Here is an 18360-nt window from a genome sequence, read left to right on the forward strand (position 1 = left end):
CAATACTTTGAATCGATTCGTGGGGTTTCTCCGTAGTACTCCGGTTTCCTTTCCGGACGGAGCCAAGCGCTAACGAATGCGTTCGAACGTACAAATGTGACGTTCCGCCGGCTCGCTCTGAATGTTAAGGGTCCCGTGACGTGATTTGCACGTGCACGCGCCTATAGCTTTAACGGCCCACAAACGTGGATATCACTGGGAAATTCTGTTTTATAATCTGGAAAATGCCGTTTAAAAAAAAAACATTTTTAGGACAGTGTTATTGACAAACGCATTGCGTTTTTTTTTTGTGACTTGTCAGCAATAAGTGTATTTCATCCATTATCACGCTCGACCAGTTTTAAAGGGCGTAATTTTGAACTTCCCTTATCCCGTGGAATACCATCAATGGCTTCGAAAAAAGTCTCATAATGTCACGGGGATCATTTTCCTCAAGTGATGGACTATGACCAAGTCAGCCAGAATGAAGCTGATTTAATTTGATTTTCTAAGTGAAGCGAGGGTTTAACCAGCTTGCAGCCGAGGATCAGAAGGAGTCTGTAATTGTCTGGCGGCCTTTTGACGTATTTGGGAGTCCACAGTCTGCCACTTGGTTTCCAGTTCACTCTTTTCTTGGGATTGGTGCTGTTTAAGAAGTGAACTGACATTGCTTTGCTCATACCAATGGTGCAGGAAGTGCCTAAAATGGTTCCTGAGTTCCTGAGAGCCCATCCAGACGCCAGAGGGCATTTGTGCCTCCCCTTCCACGCTGGTCACACACATCATGGAAGTGGTGGAAGTACCCAAACTAAAACTACAAACTTTTTTTTTTATTTTACCAGTTAAGGGCCCACTGAGCTACTCCTCTGTTTTATCAGAAGCGGTCTGGCCATATATGAGAGCTTCAACGAAGTAGCTAATCTTGTGGACGTTCACAACAGCCAAAACACTCAAAGCGCGTGACGTTGAGTCTAAACGTAGAGGGGGAAAACCGGAGGACCCGGATAAAAATCCACACGACCACACTTTACCCCACCGCACAGGACCTACCAGTCGACAACTTATGTCGTTATGAAGCTGGGTGGACAGAGGCGGTGGGATGGGGTAGGGGGCGAGGGATTTATTATATTTGCCCCATTGTTAAAGCTACCACGACTTTGTCCACGACAGCATCCTGTTTAATTTGATTAACAATAATACAAATTTTGCACTTACTCTTTGGTTCTTTCGGTAAAGTCACGTAGAAAGAAAATACATTCAATAATAGAATACGACGTTTCGATCGCAACACAAGCGACCGTCATCAGGTATGAATGAATGAGAAAACAAGTGGAGTGGGAAGCGAGTGGGAAGCACGTGGGAAGCAAATAGGAAGCGCGTGGAAGCGCGTGGAAGCGCTTCACTTAAATAAACCGAGGGACTTAGCAGATCAAATATTTGATGGAAGTTAGTTCCACAGCTTGGGGTGGGGGGGGGGATAAGACGTAAAGAGGCCCAGCCACTCATTGAACGTAGATTCGAATCCATTTGGATATTTCGCAGAGTTGTTCAACCCTTCGTACACGAGAAAGGCCCATGGAAGTAGATATCACAGAGTTACCTCTGATTTCTGGTCAACACTTAGGGGGGCAGCACTTATCTACTCCAAGGCATGCCACAGAGTAACGCTCATTGAGTCACAATCACAGTCGTATTTTTGCATTCTCAGAGCTTGAATCTTTTACTGAATTACACTTCGAGGTCATGTGGATAGACTCAACACCCACGCCAGAGGAATGTGGAATTTCCACTACCAGATCAGGGCTGTAAAAAGGGGAAACGACCACCGCCTGGGCGATCAAGAAATTCAAGCTTGACTTATAAGTTTCCGAAACTCAAAACCAACTTGCGTTTTGTTTTCTCCCAGTTTCGTTTTGGCAGCGACCCAGATGGCAAAGGGCCGGCTGTCTCAGCCCAAGAAGCTCAAGCCCAGGCGATCTTGCAGCAGGCACGGGTAAGCTCTGCTGCACCATTCCCATTGCGTGCGATTGGAAAAATTAAAGCCTCTGTGAGATGTTGGGGGGGGGGGGAGGGAGCGGGGAGGGGGGCGGTGTGACGTGATGTGACGGAGTGCAGGTGGCCTTGTTTGTCAGAAGATGTCAGAAGCAAACGGAGTCGCACGGTGTTGGTGAGCTACGGGTGCCACCTGGATATGGGCACCATGTTTGCGCGAATCGCACGTGCGGAATCCGGAGACGTAACGCCGTGTCGTACTTGTCGACGAGTTCTCTCTTTTCTTTTCGCCCTTGTTGCTCTAATAAAGGACCACCAAAGATTCGAGCTTTCGGCGCCTGAGTGAGAGAGTGAAGGAACCCTGAGGATAATTAAGGTGCGCGCGTGTGTGTGTGCTTTCCGTCACGTTCAGCTTGCCATGCGTGGCTCTCCTGGTCCAATGGGCTTGACGGGAAGGACAGGCCCTGTGGTGAGTAACATAAACATTATGCCACTTTTTTCATTAATCAGACGATTGTGACGAAGTGTGGTACTTGTTGAAGAAGTAAGTTTTAGTTTGCATTTGATTTAACGGGACTAGAGTTATGCACAGTCTTTGTGTTATTTTTGGATTAGTACAAAAGTTAGTTTTACTCATATTATATCCGATATGTTATTTTAAAAGTAAAAAAAATGAATTTTTGCACTGATGAGCAATGAGCTGGTAATTATTTCCCATTTACAGCCCTGAGCCAGTGGTGCCAATCCCTCATTCTTATTCATATTCTTGGTTATTTTGGTAAAGTCACGTAGATAGAAAATAAAATAAGTAATAATAAAATAAAATATTTATAAAAATAAATAGAAAATAATAAAAGCAAAAACCCACGATAAAAAATAGTAAAATAAAATTACAATTTTAAATAAAAATAAATTTAAAATAATAAAAGCAAAAAAAAAACCTCATTCTTATGGCAGGGGAAAGTGTATCCATACAATGACCGCGGTTAAATTCCCCACAAAGTTATATTTATTTTATCCAACGAATCGTGGTGATGGGCTCCCAACCTGGATTTGAACCGGCAACCTTCCGACTGTAGGCCACTGCCTCTACAGCTGAGACAGCTGAGTCACCTGGTTGGTGGATTAAATGCATCGTCATTTCGTTTGTAGGGTTTGCCAGGTGGGTCGGGATTGAAGGGAGAAGCTGGAGATCATGGACCTCAGGTGAATGACCGCAGTTCACAGAACCAAACAGCTTTGCTCTTGCAAAAATAAAATACTGAAACGACTCAAAAATTCTCCTTTTACATGTTTAAGGCCTTGAATGAGTTGACTCCTTAATATTTCACCACTCTGCTTACGTTTTATATTCCACTGTGGAAACTTTAGATCTGTTTATTCTGGTCTACTCATTATAATTCCGAAGACCAGGCTTTGTTGTCCGATGGGAGACGGAGGCTTTTTTGCAGCCAGGCTCCACGATTGTGGAATCCCCTTCCTCAGTCCATGTTACACTTTCTTTAAACCACATCTTAAAACTCACCTGTTTTTGCTGCAGACTTTCTTCTCATGCAAAGAGCTTTGAGGCCTCGCGCGAATTGCGCTATAGAAAACCGAGTTTATCTGTCCACAAATTAATGTTGTTGCTGGAGAAATAAAAAATGTTTGCAATGTTGAATTCGCAAATGACAATTGGCACGGCGTTTAATGTCTTCGTGCAATGACAGTTGTCTGCTGTAAATGTGCTTCATAATTCAGGGCCCAAGAGGATCACAGGGTTCACCAGGACCTGCAGGAAAAGCTGGAAAGAGGGTGAGGAGATATCGTGATTTTAATCAAGGAATATTACGTGCGCTGCTACATGATAAATACAGTAACACAGGGCATTTGCCAAAGAGCGTTGTCATTTATTTGGGACCTACCAATGCTCGCACCATCTGTTCCATTTTTTTCGTCTTCAGGGCCGAGCAGGTGCTGATGGATCAAGAGGCCTTCCTGGAGAAAATGGCATTAAGGTGACACAACTGTTATCATGTAATATATATGGGTACATATATATTTATATTTTGCTTTATGTATATATCACAGGCCCGAAGGCCCAAAAACGCCAAGCAACCATTCACAGACATTACTACTTGGAGGTGTAATAGAGTTAATGTCTTTCTTGAATTTAGCAAGATTATTTGAAGAACTTAGAAAAAAAGAGAGAGAGAGACAATCGGTTTGGAATTCCTAAGTCGAGCAGTGCCGAGGGAATAAGCAGAGGGGAGAATTGTTGTGACCTGCAGTGTGGTGGTTAAACGGAGTGTGATGGATGAGACAAAACGGTCCGGGTCTCTTAGATTGAGTCCTCACCATAGGGGGAGGAATCGACGAGTGGAGTTCGTGGCCGTAGTGGCCACGGTAATAGTGATAGAATAGTGATAAAAAAAGTATTAAATACAATATTTAAGACCTGCAGATTATTTTCATGTGATATAAAAGTCCACGTGTGTTTGGTACGAGGGCTATTCAACACTGCCATTTGTGTGATTGCTAAACGTGAGCAAGTTTGTATACTTTAAAATCAGGAGGAGGAAATGCATGAGTAACTCTACGTGAAGCTACGAATCACATTCCAATAGCGTTGCAAAAATACCACCGAACTCTTTGTAGGATGAACGAACATCGCGTTTATTTATGGATGCAAAGTCGTGACCACCGTTTGAACCCATAGCCTGCCAGTGGCCCCCTAACTAGCCCTGGGCCATATGACGAAGCCACAATATAATTTGATTGTTGTTCAGAACACTGCAATTAATAGTTGCAGGTTTTTTAAATGTATTCTAGGTCAACGACTATACACATACAACCTACATCTTCCCTTCTATCAATGTCTGTATCACATCTGTGAAGCTTCTCAAATATTTAACATTTCTACACACGTATCAACGATACGTTCCCAGATTGGGATTATCCCTGAAGAATGATAAAATCGGGCGTATATATGAATTTTTGGACGATTAGAGACGTTTTTTGTTTTTGTTTCAGATTGACCCAAAAAAACGTGACATCACAGGACATAGTTTTACTTACGTCGTGTAACAAAGTATTATTTACAATAATAAAACGATACAGATTTTATGAGATGACTACGTTACACGTGTACGTGTTTTTGAATATACAGTATTATTTAGCAATTATTTACAGCCCTTTGTCAATCCAATGATAGATAAAGTGGAGGTGCCAGGCCTATGACCCGTCAAGATGCTGCTGCTCCATCAATACCTGAATAGAATTAACAAAGATGTAATGGTTACGCTTCATAAACTGGAAAATGGTGTGTTACATTCTATTACCAGGCAGCTATTAAGACCAACAACAGCATGCAAGAGGGTTGTAGGAACCAACACCACCACGTCGCACTTTCACAACAGGCCAATTTCCCCTTGCGCTGCGTGCATAGCCGTGCGTGAAACTGGGTTAGTGCACTAACCACTGCGATATTGTTAATTGTGCTTGTTTGTTCACTGTCGTCATGCTTTTTTTAATATATAGATGTTATTTTCAAGGTTGTCCGGCTAAGGTTAAACGCGATTATATGTCTGTCTGTAATGGAGGGATCGTGATAACACTTTTAGAGATGATCCAATACTGCACGAGCAAAACTTTAGTTCGAAAGTGGTGTTGCTATTTGGGACTTGCCCAACAGAAAGCCGGCCACATTGACTAAAAAGATTGCTCGTGCCCTCCCCTGTCAGAGCCGCTATCTGAGCCCCGTGCTGCTTCCTGTGCACCTGGCAACAAACACTACCGTTATCATCACTCGTTAAATACTTCAGAGGACAATCGCATGTTGGCAAGTGTCTCCAGTATCCGCGCATGTGCGAGATCCACCCCCCTCCCCCCACCTTGTTTGTTTGTGATCAGGGCGACCGAGGATTCGATGGCCTGCCCGGGCTTCCTGGAGAAAAGGGCAACCGAGTGGGTATCATAGCAAGCTTCACAACTCGATACACATAGCATTGTCGTTCTGTTTACATTTCAAACGAGGTAACGGTGCTTGATTCTAACATATGTACCATTACGGTCAATGAAGGATGTCCCCTTGTGCAGTAGGGGGCGTTGGTAAGATTTTTCTGATGGTGCCTCCCCCCGCCCCCCCCCCAACTCGCCCACCAATCAACACCTCTAATTCCCATGCCCCTGGCCCCCCACCCAGCTCCATTGCCACCCCCCCGCCTCCACCAAAAAAATGCCACATTGCACAGAGAGAGATCACATGTCCATGCCTCGAGTCAGCACAGTGTCCGTACGGCATTTGTTTCACGTTGTGTACCAGTGCAATTGTGTTTAGCTTCAGTTTCAGTTTATTTATTTTGGTATAGCCCTGTGAGCCATTCGGCTCTTGAATCGGGTGCAACCACAACAAACAAAAACACACGAACAAGAAAACTATGTGACTGTGCAAACAGAAAATCCATGGAAAAAAACAGCAAAATATTCCTGAAAAAAGCACCGTACACCAACGCTGTGTGCAAAAAAATCCCAGTGGGATGCAAGTCAAACAACAACAACAACCACAAGAAAACTTAGATTAAGGCCATCAGTCTAACTCCGTACTATAACAAAATAAACATGTCCAAACCAAAAAACGTTTTCGAAATCACTAAAAAATAAATCCATAATTGCAACGTAACAGTGATCATAGGGACTGTGACCGAATTTTTTCAATAAACTACATAAATAACATGTAACACCAAATCCTAGAGCCATAGCTGGCTGCATGAGTTGATATGGCATCGGTTTCACATTGTGTATCGGTGTGTTTTGTCACCCCAGCACGGTGCTCATGTTCCCCGCACACATTCATAATTTCGCCTGCACGGTATCCATGCAGCAGCCTGCACCCACCACCCCTCCCCCCACCTCTGAAAAACTTTTGCCCACCCACCCCTACCCTCCCCCCACCCAAATGGCTCCTGCCTTGTTTATGTTGATGAATGGACTCTGTCTGTCATCAGGGAGACGTGGGCCCACCCGGACCTCTGGGAATAGCTGGAGAGGATGGCGAGAAGGTAATAAACATTCGATTGGGACAAATAATATCGATTCTCAATTTGTGATTGCTTTTAGTTGCGCAAGCTCAGATATATTTATAATAATGCTATTAAAAATATTAAAGTAACTTACAACTCTCTGTCGGTCAATTGCTGGATGAAGGCCTCCCCTCGCCATGTATGCCTGCACGTTGAAATAATTTGGCACCGTACGTAGCCAACCGTGCCAATCGCCATGTCGGTCACACAGCGGTTGCTTTTTTCTTTCAACCATACTTCACCACATTCGCCGGCGTGGGTTTCGTGAAGTAGGAACCCGTGGCCGTTTCCGTTATCACTCACAGCTGATGTTACTCGCGGCTGGGAATGGAACTCAGTGACCGGGTTCATAAGGGCAGTGCGCTAACCGCTGTGCCACTTGTCCCATCCCCAGATTCAACCCGTGTTACACAGCGCAATCAACGTCTAGGTTTAAGTGTTGCTTTCTTGAAGAAACTAGAAAAAAAATAACCGACGTTTTATTGCTCTGTAATTTGTTTAACCCCACCCCTCCGATTCACGTGGTTGGCTACATACGGTGTGAAAGAAGTTCAACATCCCCCCCCCCCGCGTCCCTCGTAATAACCATGGTAATGTTCGTCGTCTGCCCCACAGCGGACGTTAATAGATCCCCCTGACGCCATTCGCAAGAGTAGGCCATTGTGTGCCATCGTCAGGGTCCACATTTTGCCACTTTCAAAAATGACCCCTAAATTACTCAATTTGGATTTTACACCCTCTGACTGACAGACGAATGCCCCAGGTCGCTCTTGCAAATGAGACTTAACCTGGTCTCTTGAGTTGTCACCTGGTTAAGCAAACTAACCGAACCTAATTTCACCCCCCCCCCCCCCAACATTTTCTAAATGTAGGGCTCGGATGGTGAAGTTGGACCACGAGGGATGCCAGGGGAACCTGTAAGTATAAAGTAAAGTGTGCAGCTGTCCGCACGTAACAAACACGTGCACAACCTTGATATTACGGTCTGTGAGTTTCAGTGGCTTATGTTATCCCACAGTATGTTTAACCTCAATGCAAGGACTTAATTTCCAACTGGATATTTTCTGGGTCACTGGTAGACCGTTGAACTACCGCCGTCATGGCGAGAGGTAGAGTGGATGTGGTGTGACGGGTGTGGGGATAATTTCTGGGCCGCTGACCCGGACAGAAAAGGCTGAATCTCATTCTTTACCTCAGCGTTGTAGTGAACACTTCATCATAATCATCATCATCATCGTGATCATCATCATCATCGTCGTCATCGGCCATTGTCATTCCACTGCTGGATTTAAGGGCCGCCTCAAGCTGCCGCCAATTCTCACAATCCTGCGATGTAATAGTCCGCCCGGCGTCTGCACAGCGAGCCCATCGAATCGCTCCATCATCTCGTCCTCGCCGACGCGGTTTCATTCCTTGACTGCCGCTCCCATCATTATCCTTGACCGTCCGGCGTCAACCTAGCAGCGACGTGTCTCCTGCCCATGCCCCACTGACTTTCTCAACGGTGCAAAATGATGCCATAATACCGGGACATGCTTCTCCAAACTGTTGCTTAATTGTTATATCATTGTTATTATTATTATTATTATTTTTCCAGGGACCGCGGGGTCTGTTAGGACCCAGGGGACCTCCAGGGGTGTCGGGGTTGCCCGTGAGTATCATCCGTCAAGTCAACGTTACCAGACGTGACATAAAACTCGCTCGAAGATCCGTTATCTAGAAAATAAATGACAGTCATGCTTAGGCCATTAATATCATTGCAACGTAACTTGATTGCTGTTTCCAACAGGGTCCCCGTGGGACTGACGGCCCTCCAGGAGCGAAAGGAAATTTGGTAGGCCCGATTTTTATCTCCCATCGTACGCGAATAGCCAATAACATTTCTGCCAATAAAATATCCGTGCGCTAATACAGATTACGTTTCAGCAGTGCATTAAAAGACAATAAACACGTGGGGGAGGGGTTTTACGCGATAGACAGCGCTTGACACGCTTCCAATGAATCGTGCATTTTTTTTCCGCAACACGAAAGACACATTCAGATTGACACGTCCGAGAGAGTGCGAGCACTTATTTTTGTTTGGTTATCTCCGCTATGTCAGCCCGTGACAAGAGATACACATGCTCCTTATTGATATTGCCAAGTGTTTGCATTGGTTTCACCGATCCTCGCAACTTTTACCCAGAAGGCACCGTCTCACTCTCCAGCAGAAATGCCACGAGTGTGAATTTGCATTTTATGAGCAAGCAGAGGCATCCCTGTGCAACAATGCAGGAATCACAGTGTAATTTTATAGCTTGCATTGGATTTGTTGGGGGTCCCTCAAGGTGCTCAATATCCAGGCTGATAATAAGCCGCGCGGATCATGTGATGTGAATTCACAATGCAGTGGTGCGTGCACTTTTGTATAGCTGTACAGTATTAAGACATTTTTTTTGTGATACCGTGTTGGCAGTGATGATCGAGTGCTATGTAGAAGGGCCATTGCCTGAAACGTAATCTATAAGGAAAAAAAATCCATTCAGGGCAGTGTGTTATTGATGAACGTTGCTGGGGTAGAGTATTAGGTATTAGATGTATTTAAGTCAAAAGTATTAGGTGTGTTTCATTTCTATTTGGTGCGTTAAATTCGTTTGTGGCAGCACGCCTGCACTTGGCTCTTATATTCGCGTGCATTGTTTTTTAGCATTAATACATTGGTACCAAAACAAATATCTTGAATCGTATAATTGCAATCAAGAAAACTCTGGACCGGTGTTGACATGTCACATCTCATCCGCATAATCAGGCTCGTTAAACAATTGCTGCTAGTTAGCGCAAGGCCAGTCGGCTTACAGAATAACACATTTCATGTTTACGTTGTAAATATAGAATGGATTCCGACTTATTTATATAATTACCCAGAATCTTCCACATAAGTGCGTCACGAGTTATTTTACAATATTGCTTTCTGTTTCTGATGAGCGCCTCCACCCCCGCCCGCTGGTTCGAGATGGAGTGCTCCAGTCAATAATCTCTGGCGAAACATTAGTCATTTTTAACCGACCTGTCTCTACTGATGAGACTCGAAATGTTGAAACCGGTGTCGAGTTTTCTGATTGGGAAAAAATGATGCCGTGAGCTAAAATAAGCCCGGCATGCCAATAACAGACAAACTAGAACACATTACGTATTCATGTATGCGCGCAAATACATACGGGATGCCTATTTCTTTGTTTTATTTATTCATTTAATTTCCCGCCCCCCCAAAAAAATGCTTCTTGGTAAACTCTCCTAAGGTGCAGCTTATCGAATTGCACGACGTGTTGTCCAATTCCCGAGGAAGCTGCCTCTAGCACGCAGAGCGAAACGTCGGACTTCATGCCGAACGACAACAACAACAAACGCGTCGCGACCCCCCCCCCCCAAAAAAAATGCCCTTCCGCACGAGTGTCTCTAAAGGGGCTTTGTTCCAAGCAGATTGTTTTTACTCGGCCCTTCCAGCTGTTGCAAACGCCCTGTGCACGTGCCAGCCCTGTCACTTGCCGTCCGCGCGTCGTCATCGCTGCCGCGTGACCGCGCTCCCGTTTGTGTCGCCCGCGTGTGTGCTTGCCGTCCACTTGCCTTCGGTTGAGCAAACACGAAAACCCCTTTTCCAATCTTTGCCCAACTGCTCGCGCTGCCCTCGGGAACAGCCGAGCGGACCCCGGCACCTTTGGTGAGTTCATCATGTCCGGGCAAATATGGATAGCGAGGGTGCGCGAGTGTTCTGTTTGAGCTTATCTGAGCTCGCACAGCACCCTGCTCGGTCCTGCACATTGCAGAAAGGAAGGCCAGTAAAATAACTTATTCGGTAACAACTGTCGATATCTGTCTCTGGTGTGTTTTTTTGGTTTTTACCATGGTGGTGGTGGTGGTGTTTGCTACAATGTACGACATTCACTGCACGGGCCGGGAGCTTCTTCAGGAAGCCGAGCAGTTTCTCAAGAAGCTCCCAGGGCACGGTGCGAAACACGGGACGTAGCACCGAACATCGCTCGGCATCGGTGGAGTTGCACTGTGCAAACCTAACAAGGGGTGATGGTTCAAAGGGATGCCGTGTGTGTATTTTCTCTTTCTCTCTGCAGGGTCCACAGGGTGAACCTGGGCCCAATGGACAGCAAGGGAACCCAGGTACCCAGGTAAGAACTGGTGTCATCGTCATCGTCATCATCATCATCCATACAAACATTAATAATCATCGTGCAATCGCACAAACCTGCGTGATACAGTATAAATAATAATGTACAGCCTTTGTAAATCCACTGCTGAATAAAGATCCCTCCATGCCATGTCTAATTTGGAGGTTATTTGACCGTACTTTGGTGAAGGGGTGCTCAGCAACGGTTTGGTTCCCACGCTTCAACTGCACTTCGCCATGGCCAGGAATCGAACTCACGTCGCAAAGTTTATAGTGCAGTGCGCTAATCCCTGTGAATAAATGCCTGGTAATTGTCCTGCTTGCAGTCACATTCTCGACACCACGAATGCATTCTTCTTGAGAGACGTTCCAGAGTTGAGCCCTTCAAAACCATCAACAGAGCACGATGATCGGTCTGAGCATCTCGGTCATTGTTGTTATGGCCACGAATAGTCACCACTCGAGTGCCTACTGGTCGCCCAACAGCATTTGTGCGGAGTGGCCAAGCGTGGTTGGCACGGGCCCTGGTGCAACAAATTAACTACCCCACTCCCACCCTCCTGTCCAATTTCCACCCCTCATGATAGCCTGCCATCTGGGGCCCCTGTGGCCCATGGACCGATGAGTATTTGCGCCGCCTGCACACTTGATAACTACGCCGCTGTAAAATACAACTTGCTCAGAACACCACCAACCCAAAAGCGATTCTTCACCGACCTATAAAAAACGAATTGAGTGCCATCTCTCCTTGATTTGTCTTTGCCAGCTGCAAATGTTTACAATAAATCAGACGTGCAGTGAAAAGCTAAAAGCAGCATCTGTAGCAGGGATATGGGGTGTATTGTTAATGTATTGTATCTTCAAGTGGGAGAACATGTGTTATGTATGTAAATTTATGTACACAGCACTGCGAGTTTCCACATTGCTGCTTCACTGATCGCGCGAGTAAAATTACCGGTAAATTGAAAATAACAACAGGGGAGCTCTGTTTTTAAGTATCACTGAAATAAAAACAATATCTCAACATTTCGGTCCGCTGAACTTCAAGGAAGCATTGTGGTTTTTACGAGCAAGTCTTATATATACTTGCGTATGCAAGCTGAACTTATTTTGCACCATACGTAGCCAACCGTGCGAATCGGAGTTGTGGCAAAGAGCAGGGGGCATTGGGTGGTGAGCAATGTCAGACGGTGAACTTTGTCATTGTGGCATCTGAACATCGGCTGAAATGTCAAGGCTCTTTCTTTCCTCTTGGCGACAGTGAACATAATTTATTATTATGAACCTGTTATTTTACACAATAGAGTAAGCACTAGCGGTAATGTAAAAACAATGTGTGTGGAGTTTACGTGCAAACATATGTGTGTGCTTGTGGACAATGTTGATGCTTTCATAGTTATTACATGGATAAAAAAAACTTATACGAGTGCTGAATGTGAAAAAAATATAGTCATCTGGATTTGATCGATTTAGGGCAACTTTTATAAAAGCAGATCAGATAATGCATCAACAATTCATTGCCACTGTTCATTCAGCAAGTTGTTTGAAACCAAGAGTGCATTTCAGTTTGTTAAAATAATTCCTCATGCCCCATGGTGCTCAAATGTTTACAATCTTTTTTGTGCTGTGATGTTTTTTTTCTTCCATTTTTTTCTTGAAGGGCTTGCCTGGGCCACAAGGCCCTATCGGACCTCCGGGAGAAAAAGTGAGTCGCGAATTAATAACCGTGAAAGTTTCCGTTGGAAATTTGAGAGAAAAAGGAGTTTTGACTTTTTTTCAGGCAAACACAAAATGCCACTGTGCCACCAAAAGATTATTACAGCGCAAACTGCAATGTTTCATTTTAGAACCTTGAAGGGCATGGAAAGATATATTTAAATGTTACGGTTTTGTTTTTTAAACCACAGTGTCATTCAAAAGAACAACAAACCCTTTGCTACCCCTACTGTAGCGCGAATTGGCATTCACGATCTCCGTGCATTAAAACGGCAATCGTTCTATTTTCCTGAGACAATTTAATTCGATGTACCAAGTGCCACATTCAACATGGCAATAATGACAGTGTTTTGTTCAGTGCACCCGCTCTATATTTGGCAAGGAATATTTAAGATTGTGCATCCTAGGAAGGACAGAACATGAATGCAAAGTAAATATGAACAAAATGTGTTTGTGCTCAGTGCACTGTAAAGCCATTAGAAGACAATTATTGAGATATTCATCATCACCATGATCATCATCAATAGCCTTTGCCTATCCACTGCTGGATGAGGGCTTCCCCTATGTTATCATCTGACACTGACGCCTGTTAAACTATATATTTGGAGTTTGCATGTTCTCCCCGTGGCCGCGTAGATTTTTCTACGGGTCCTCCGAATTCCCCCTCCACATTTAAAAATGTATGTTTAGATTATTTGGCTGCTACTTTAAATTGTCAGGTGATAAACCACTTCGTTGAGCTATTATTTATGGCGAGGTCGCTTCTGAAAAAAGAGAAATATGGCTCAGTGGGCCTTACCTGGTAAAAAAAATATATACATACGTATAGTGGTTTAATAGTATCACCACAACTCATGGATCTAGGATGCCACGATCTTAACGCACTCGTGCTCATGAAAGTATCTCATTGCTGCATCTTCACCGTGGTTATTTTATTGGTTGCTTCTCTCATTTGGCTACCATTCTGTCACTTGACTAAACGATCGGTCATCATCCCTTCTCGCGGTGTGTCCTACCCACGCCCAAATTACACCTCTTCTGAACAGTCAGTGTGATGTCTTCGATTTCTGTTCGTTCTCTGATCCGTGTGCTCTTCTTCCTGTCACTCGGTGTATATTCCCAACATCTGTTGCAATGACAACAGATGTTGTTCCATATTCTTTGTCAGAGGCGATGTTTCTGATCAGCGTTGCCTTAGCTAGAAATATCTACTCACTGAAAATATTTCTTATTCGGGCATATTGGTATGTTGCTTTTCATTACCAAAGCACTCTTGTCCTCCATTTGTTCACACCTATGTTTCATTGTTTTGATCATGGTCCACCTTCAACAAATGTCCTAAGCATGTGTGTATATATATAGCTGTGCGTTCCATTCATGTGTCTTTGCAACGATAATTTTACTGCATTTTTCTTCCTTCAGTGGCCTAAAATATGGCTCTAGGGTTTGGTGTTACATGTTATTTATGTAGTTTATTGTAAAAAATTCGGTCACAGTCCCTATGATCACCGTTACATTGCATTTATGGCTTTTATTTTGGTGATTTCGAAAACGTTTTTTTTATTTGGTTATGTTTTTGTTTATTGTAGTACGGAGTTAGACTGATGGCCTTAATCTTAGTTGTCTTGTGGTTGTTGTTGTTTGACTTGCATCCCACTGGGATTTTTGCACACAGCGTTGGTGTACGGTGCTATTTCAGGAATATTTAGCTGTTTTTTTTCCTGGATTTTCTGTTTGCACAGTAACATAGTCACTTTAAGATGTTTTCTTGTTCATGTTTTTTGTTTGTTGAGGTTGCACCCGATTCAAGAGCCGAATGGCTCACAGGGCTATACCAAAATAAATGGAACTATGGAACTATGGAACTTGACTTCCGTTTTGCTCGTATTTATCCTGAGGCCAACTTTGTGGCCTTCGTTCGTGAAGTTTGGGTCGATCGCTTCCTGCGGTCAGTTTTCACCGGTCGTCACGACAACTGCATCGGTGGCAAATCTGAGATGATTAACGCTTTCTCCGCAGAGATACCAATCTCCTCCTCGCTTGTGTTTGCAGGGCCCACAGGGCAAGCCAGGACTATCGGGTCTCCCTGGGGCTGACGGACCTCCGGTGAGGTCTTAGCTTTTAAGACGAGAAAAAAATAAGCATCTTATGATGAAAACTCTTATCTCGATGCTTAACTTTGCTCAAGAGACAACACGCAAGGGTCCCTGCGGGTTAACCTTCCCTGTTTGTGCTGGATAAAGGCTGTCGATGACCGCGGTGGTGTAATGGTCAGCGCACTGTAGTTGCAATCCAGAGGGAGCAAGTTTGATGCCAGCTCCTGGTGTGACAATTGAAACAAAGTTTTTAAACCCCCCCCCCCCACCACCCCCGCCTCTGTCCACCCAGGATCCAGCAGAATAAATGGGTGCACCGTGGTAAAGTCTATCAGCAGGTCGTGTGCGGTGTGGTAAAGTGTGGGTACTCTGACCTCTTCGAAGAGGTCTGACCGGCGTGGAAGAGTAGGCCAAAAATACACTTTAGAGGGGCTCCCGACAATTGCTCCCTCTGCTGGACGCTCTTCAGTAGCACGAGAGAGAGAAAAAACGTTCGCGGTTGCACCTTTACCCTTTGTGCTGAATAATTGTGAAAGCCAAAAAAAAAACCGGCAGCTTTCCGGCCGATGGCCACGCACATTTGTCTTGCGTTTACTGCAGCCGAAACATGTCGCGCGAAAGATGAGCTTTCGGAATCCCGGATGCGGCGCATTTGCCGATGGCCCTTCGATGCAGGCTGCGGACGAGGAGCCCAGGTTCCGCCTGACGTTGCATGCCTCTGCAAACAGCTCCTCTCTCGCTCGTTTTCTCGTGCGCAGGGTCACCCAGGGAAAGAAGGCCAGCCCGGCGAGAAGGGAACTCCGGTACAACGCGGACCCTCTCTTTTCCTCTGCACCAATGTCGCACTTATTTTCATAATTTGAAGTAAATGTATCTTTTTATGGGTGTAGCAGTGTGGCTCAGTGGTCGGAGCGTTGAGTTGGCACCACCTGCGATTAAACTGGGCTCTCAATAGCAGTGAGTTGATGGTATCAGCCCGGTCACAAACGACTGCACAAAAAATAAAACCCCCATCATTTCGCGTTGGGTTTTGCGCTTAATTTGTCTAAATTCCAGCTCTGACTCCCATGCGATGGGCATTTCCCTCCGCCACAGAGTGATTGTTAAAGTGCTTCCCTCTACTGTGTGTGGACCAGAGGTCACGTGGAGGGGTAGTCTCAGAGGTAGCTCTGTGGTGTCCGCTTCCATGGTCCGTTCCCTCGCACGAAAAGTCTCACTGCTCTGCAAGGTGTTCAAATGGATGCTTCCTCTCGGGACGTGACGTCGATAGAGCATTCAGGATAAAATTGTGGAGAAATGACGACAAAAAAATTACATCTCTCATTGCTAGTTGATGGCTAGGTGTTGTAGTCGTGTGTAAAAGTCCAATTTGTTCTTCTTTTCAGGGTCCTGCCGGTCCTCAGGGTCCAATAGGCTATCCCGGTCCGCGAGGTTCAAAGGTGAGTGGGGTATCGAGAGAGGTAAAGTTTAAGGATTCCTGAAATGGGACGTGTTTACCCATGGCTGCATTGCGCCGTTTGGAAGCTGATCCTGCACCGCACACGAAAGTCGCGTGACTCTGAGCAGCGTCCTTTGCACACCCCGAGTGGCCACCTGATGAACTGAACGACGGTTTCACGTGACAGCAAAGCTGGTACAGAGCACGGCACAGCGGCCACAGAGCACCGCACAGCCGGTACAGAGCCCGGCACAGACTGTGTAGACCATGGCAGAGCAAGTACAGAACTCGATGAAGTGAACGTTTCCGGCAGCGTGGCATGTTTCCAGAAACCTGCCTGACGTCGGCACCGTGACACGCTGATCGGGAGAACGTTTCCCGTCCGTGCGTGGAAAGCGGCCGAGGCTTGCTGGCGAGCAGAATTCGGGTAGCGCCAAAGTGGTGTGTCGGTGATTGTTTCCGCCGGCACGTCGCGCGTGCCAGCGGGGAGCTTCTTTGGAGAAACGATGCTGCAAGAGCCACTGAGCGGCACAGTCCCGGTAAACTTCAGGGCAGTCCTCTTTTGGAAAATGCGCTTGAAGCGTTTCGCCGCGATCTCGCCCCAAAGTTAATTTCCCCGACGAGCCTCGTCTGCAAATGTCGATCTGCGACGACGGCACTCGCGTGGCCAGGGAGCTCGTTTCGGCGGTCCCGCTCAATTCGCGGAGCGCCGGGGAACGCGCGCTTGAGGCATGAATCGGGAGTTCGTGACGCTCATCGCGCAGTAAGGATACTTCGTGTTTTGCCAGGTGTATTATGGGCAGCACATTGGCACGTGGCAATCAGTTCATGCTGAGGGAAGTGTAGATCATGTTTTAATCGACTGCGTTTATTGCCTCTACCTTTATACCGGTCAGCTGTGAATGTATAACTTTTCTTCATTAACTTTTGCATCACGGGCACGGTATGCACTGATGAACGCTCTTGCGTGCGCTTATATGCACGGGAGGTTTGTAAGCCACATGGAAACTGCCAATATGTTAAATGTGATGACTGTTATTTACGGCGGCTAAAATATAATACGCCCATTACAGATGGCGATGTGTTTTTTGAAGGCCATAGTGGGATCAAGAACGTGCAGACCTTGCAGTGGTATTAAATTTCAATTTTCAGCAAATGCGTGAGCATTTTTCCCGTTATCCTTTTAGTAGCCTCTGGTACCTTTATTTTAGGAATCCAATTATGTGTTTTTTTTTTGCCAAAATGGAAAATTGTTTTCTTCACAATGATGTGTCTTTATTGCATGGCAGAAGATTGAGAAAAAAAACCATAATGTAGAGTAATGTGGTTTTCAAGGTGAAAACAAAGATGTTGCAGCCTAAATTGGCCTATAATTCTCCAATGGTCAATCACATTTTCAATCGGCGAGGTCACATGGTTTGTTTACTCGAGCGTTCATTGACATTTTTTCCCCTCCCATAGTTATTTTACAAAGGTTATTGTTACTTCTAAAACGCTTGCAATAGCCCGAACGTCCTCTGCGTTGGCCGCTTAATTGAAGGAACGCAACTCCATCATCCCCAGTCTGTTTGTACACGTGGCCATCACCCCACTCCCCCCCCCCGCCGGCCTTTGTCTAATTTTCTCAGCGTGTCCCTAGATCTGATTTCGACGCGAAATACGAAAAAGCTACGGATTTTTGCAAAACAAAACACACGCAAAAAATGTTAAGCGATAACCGTGTACGCGCACGCAGGGGACACAGCGGGGGGGGCCCAAAAAAAATCACTCCTTACTCCACGCACACGCTCGCTCGCGCTCGCACGACTAAATTCCTGGCGCCTCTTCTTCTTCTTGTGTTGTTCTCTCGCCCGTTGTTATGAAAGGGTGCGGACGGCTCGCGTGGACTCAAAGGAGGCAAAGGCGAAAAGGTACCCTCTC

General features: G+C 45.5%; 1 protein-coding gene across 4 annotated transcripts in view; it reads left to right on the forward strand.

Moving 5' to 3' along the window:
- The window catches only part of LOC116944881 (collagen alpha-1(XI) chain-like), a 176649-nt gene that overhangs the window by 71509 nt on the left and 86780 nt on the right, over window positions 1–18360 (forward strand). For all 4 annotated transcript variants that reach the window (XM_076068804.1, XM_032958737.2, XM_076068805.1 and 1 more), the window contains 16 exons: window positions 1886–1972; window positions 2384–2440; window positions 3124–3177; window positions 3712–3765; window positions 3915–3968; window positions 5863–5916; window positions 6957–7010; window positions 7904–7948; window positions 8629–8682; window positions 8821–8865; window positions 11138–11191; window positions 12851–12895; window positions 14959–15012; window positions 15761–15805; window positions 16388–16441; window positions 18306–18350. In XM_076068804.1, the coding sequence (XP_075924919.1) occupies window positions 1886–1972; window positions 2384–2440; window positions 3124–3177; window positions 3712–3765; window positions 3915–3968; window positions 5863–5916; window positions 6957–7010; window positions 7904–7948; window positions 8629–8682; window positions 8821–8865; window positions 11138–11191; window positions 12851–12895; window positions 14959–15012; window positions 15761–15805; window positions 16388–16441; window positions 18306–18350 (855 nt within the window). The remainder of the gene's footprint in view (window positions 1–1885; window positions 1973–2383; window positions 2441–3123; window positions 3178–3711; window positions 3766–3914; window positions 3969–5862; window positions 5917–6956; window positions 7011–7903; window positions 7949–8628; window positions 8683–8820; window positions 8866–11137; window positions 11192–12850; window positions 12896–14958; window positions 15013–15760; window positions 15806–16387; window positions 16442–18305; window positions 18351–18360) is intronic.

This window comes from Petromyzon marinus, chromosome 22 (assembly GCF_048934315.1).
Source record: "Petromyzon marinus isolate PM22_M1 ecotype Great Lakes invasive population chromosome 22, UKy_Petmar_22M1.pri1.0, whole genome shotgun sequence".
Classification (NCBI taxonomy): domain Eukaryota; kingdom Metazoa; phylum Chordata; class Hyperoartia; order Petromyzontiformes; family Petromyzontidae; genus Petromyzon; species Petromyzon marinus.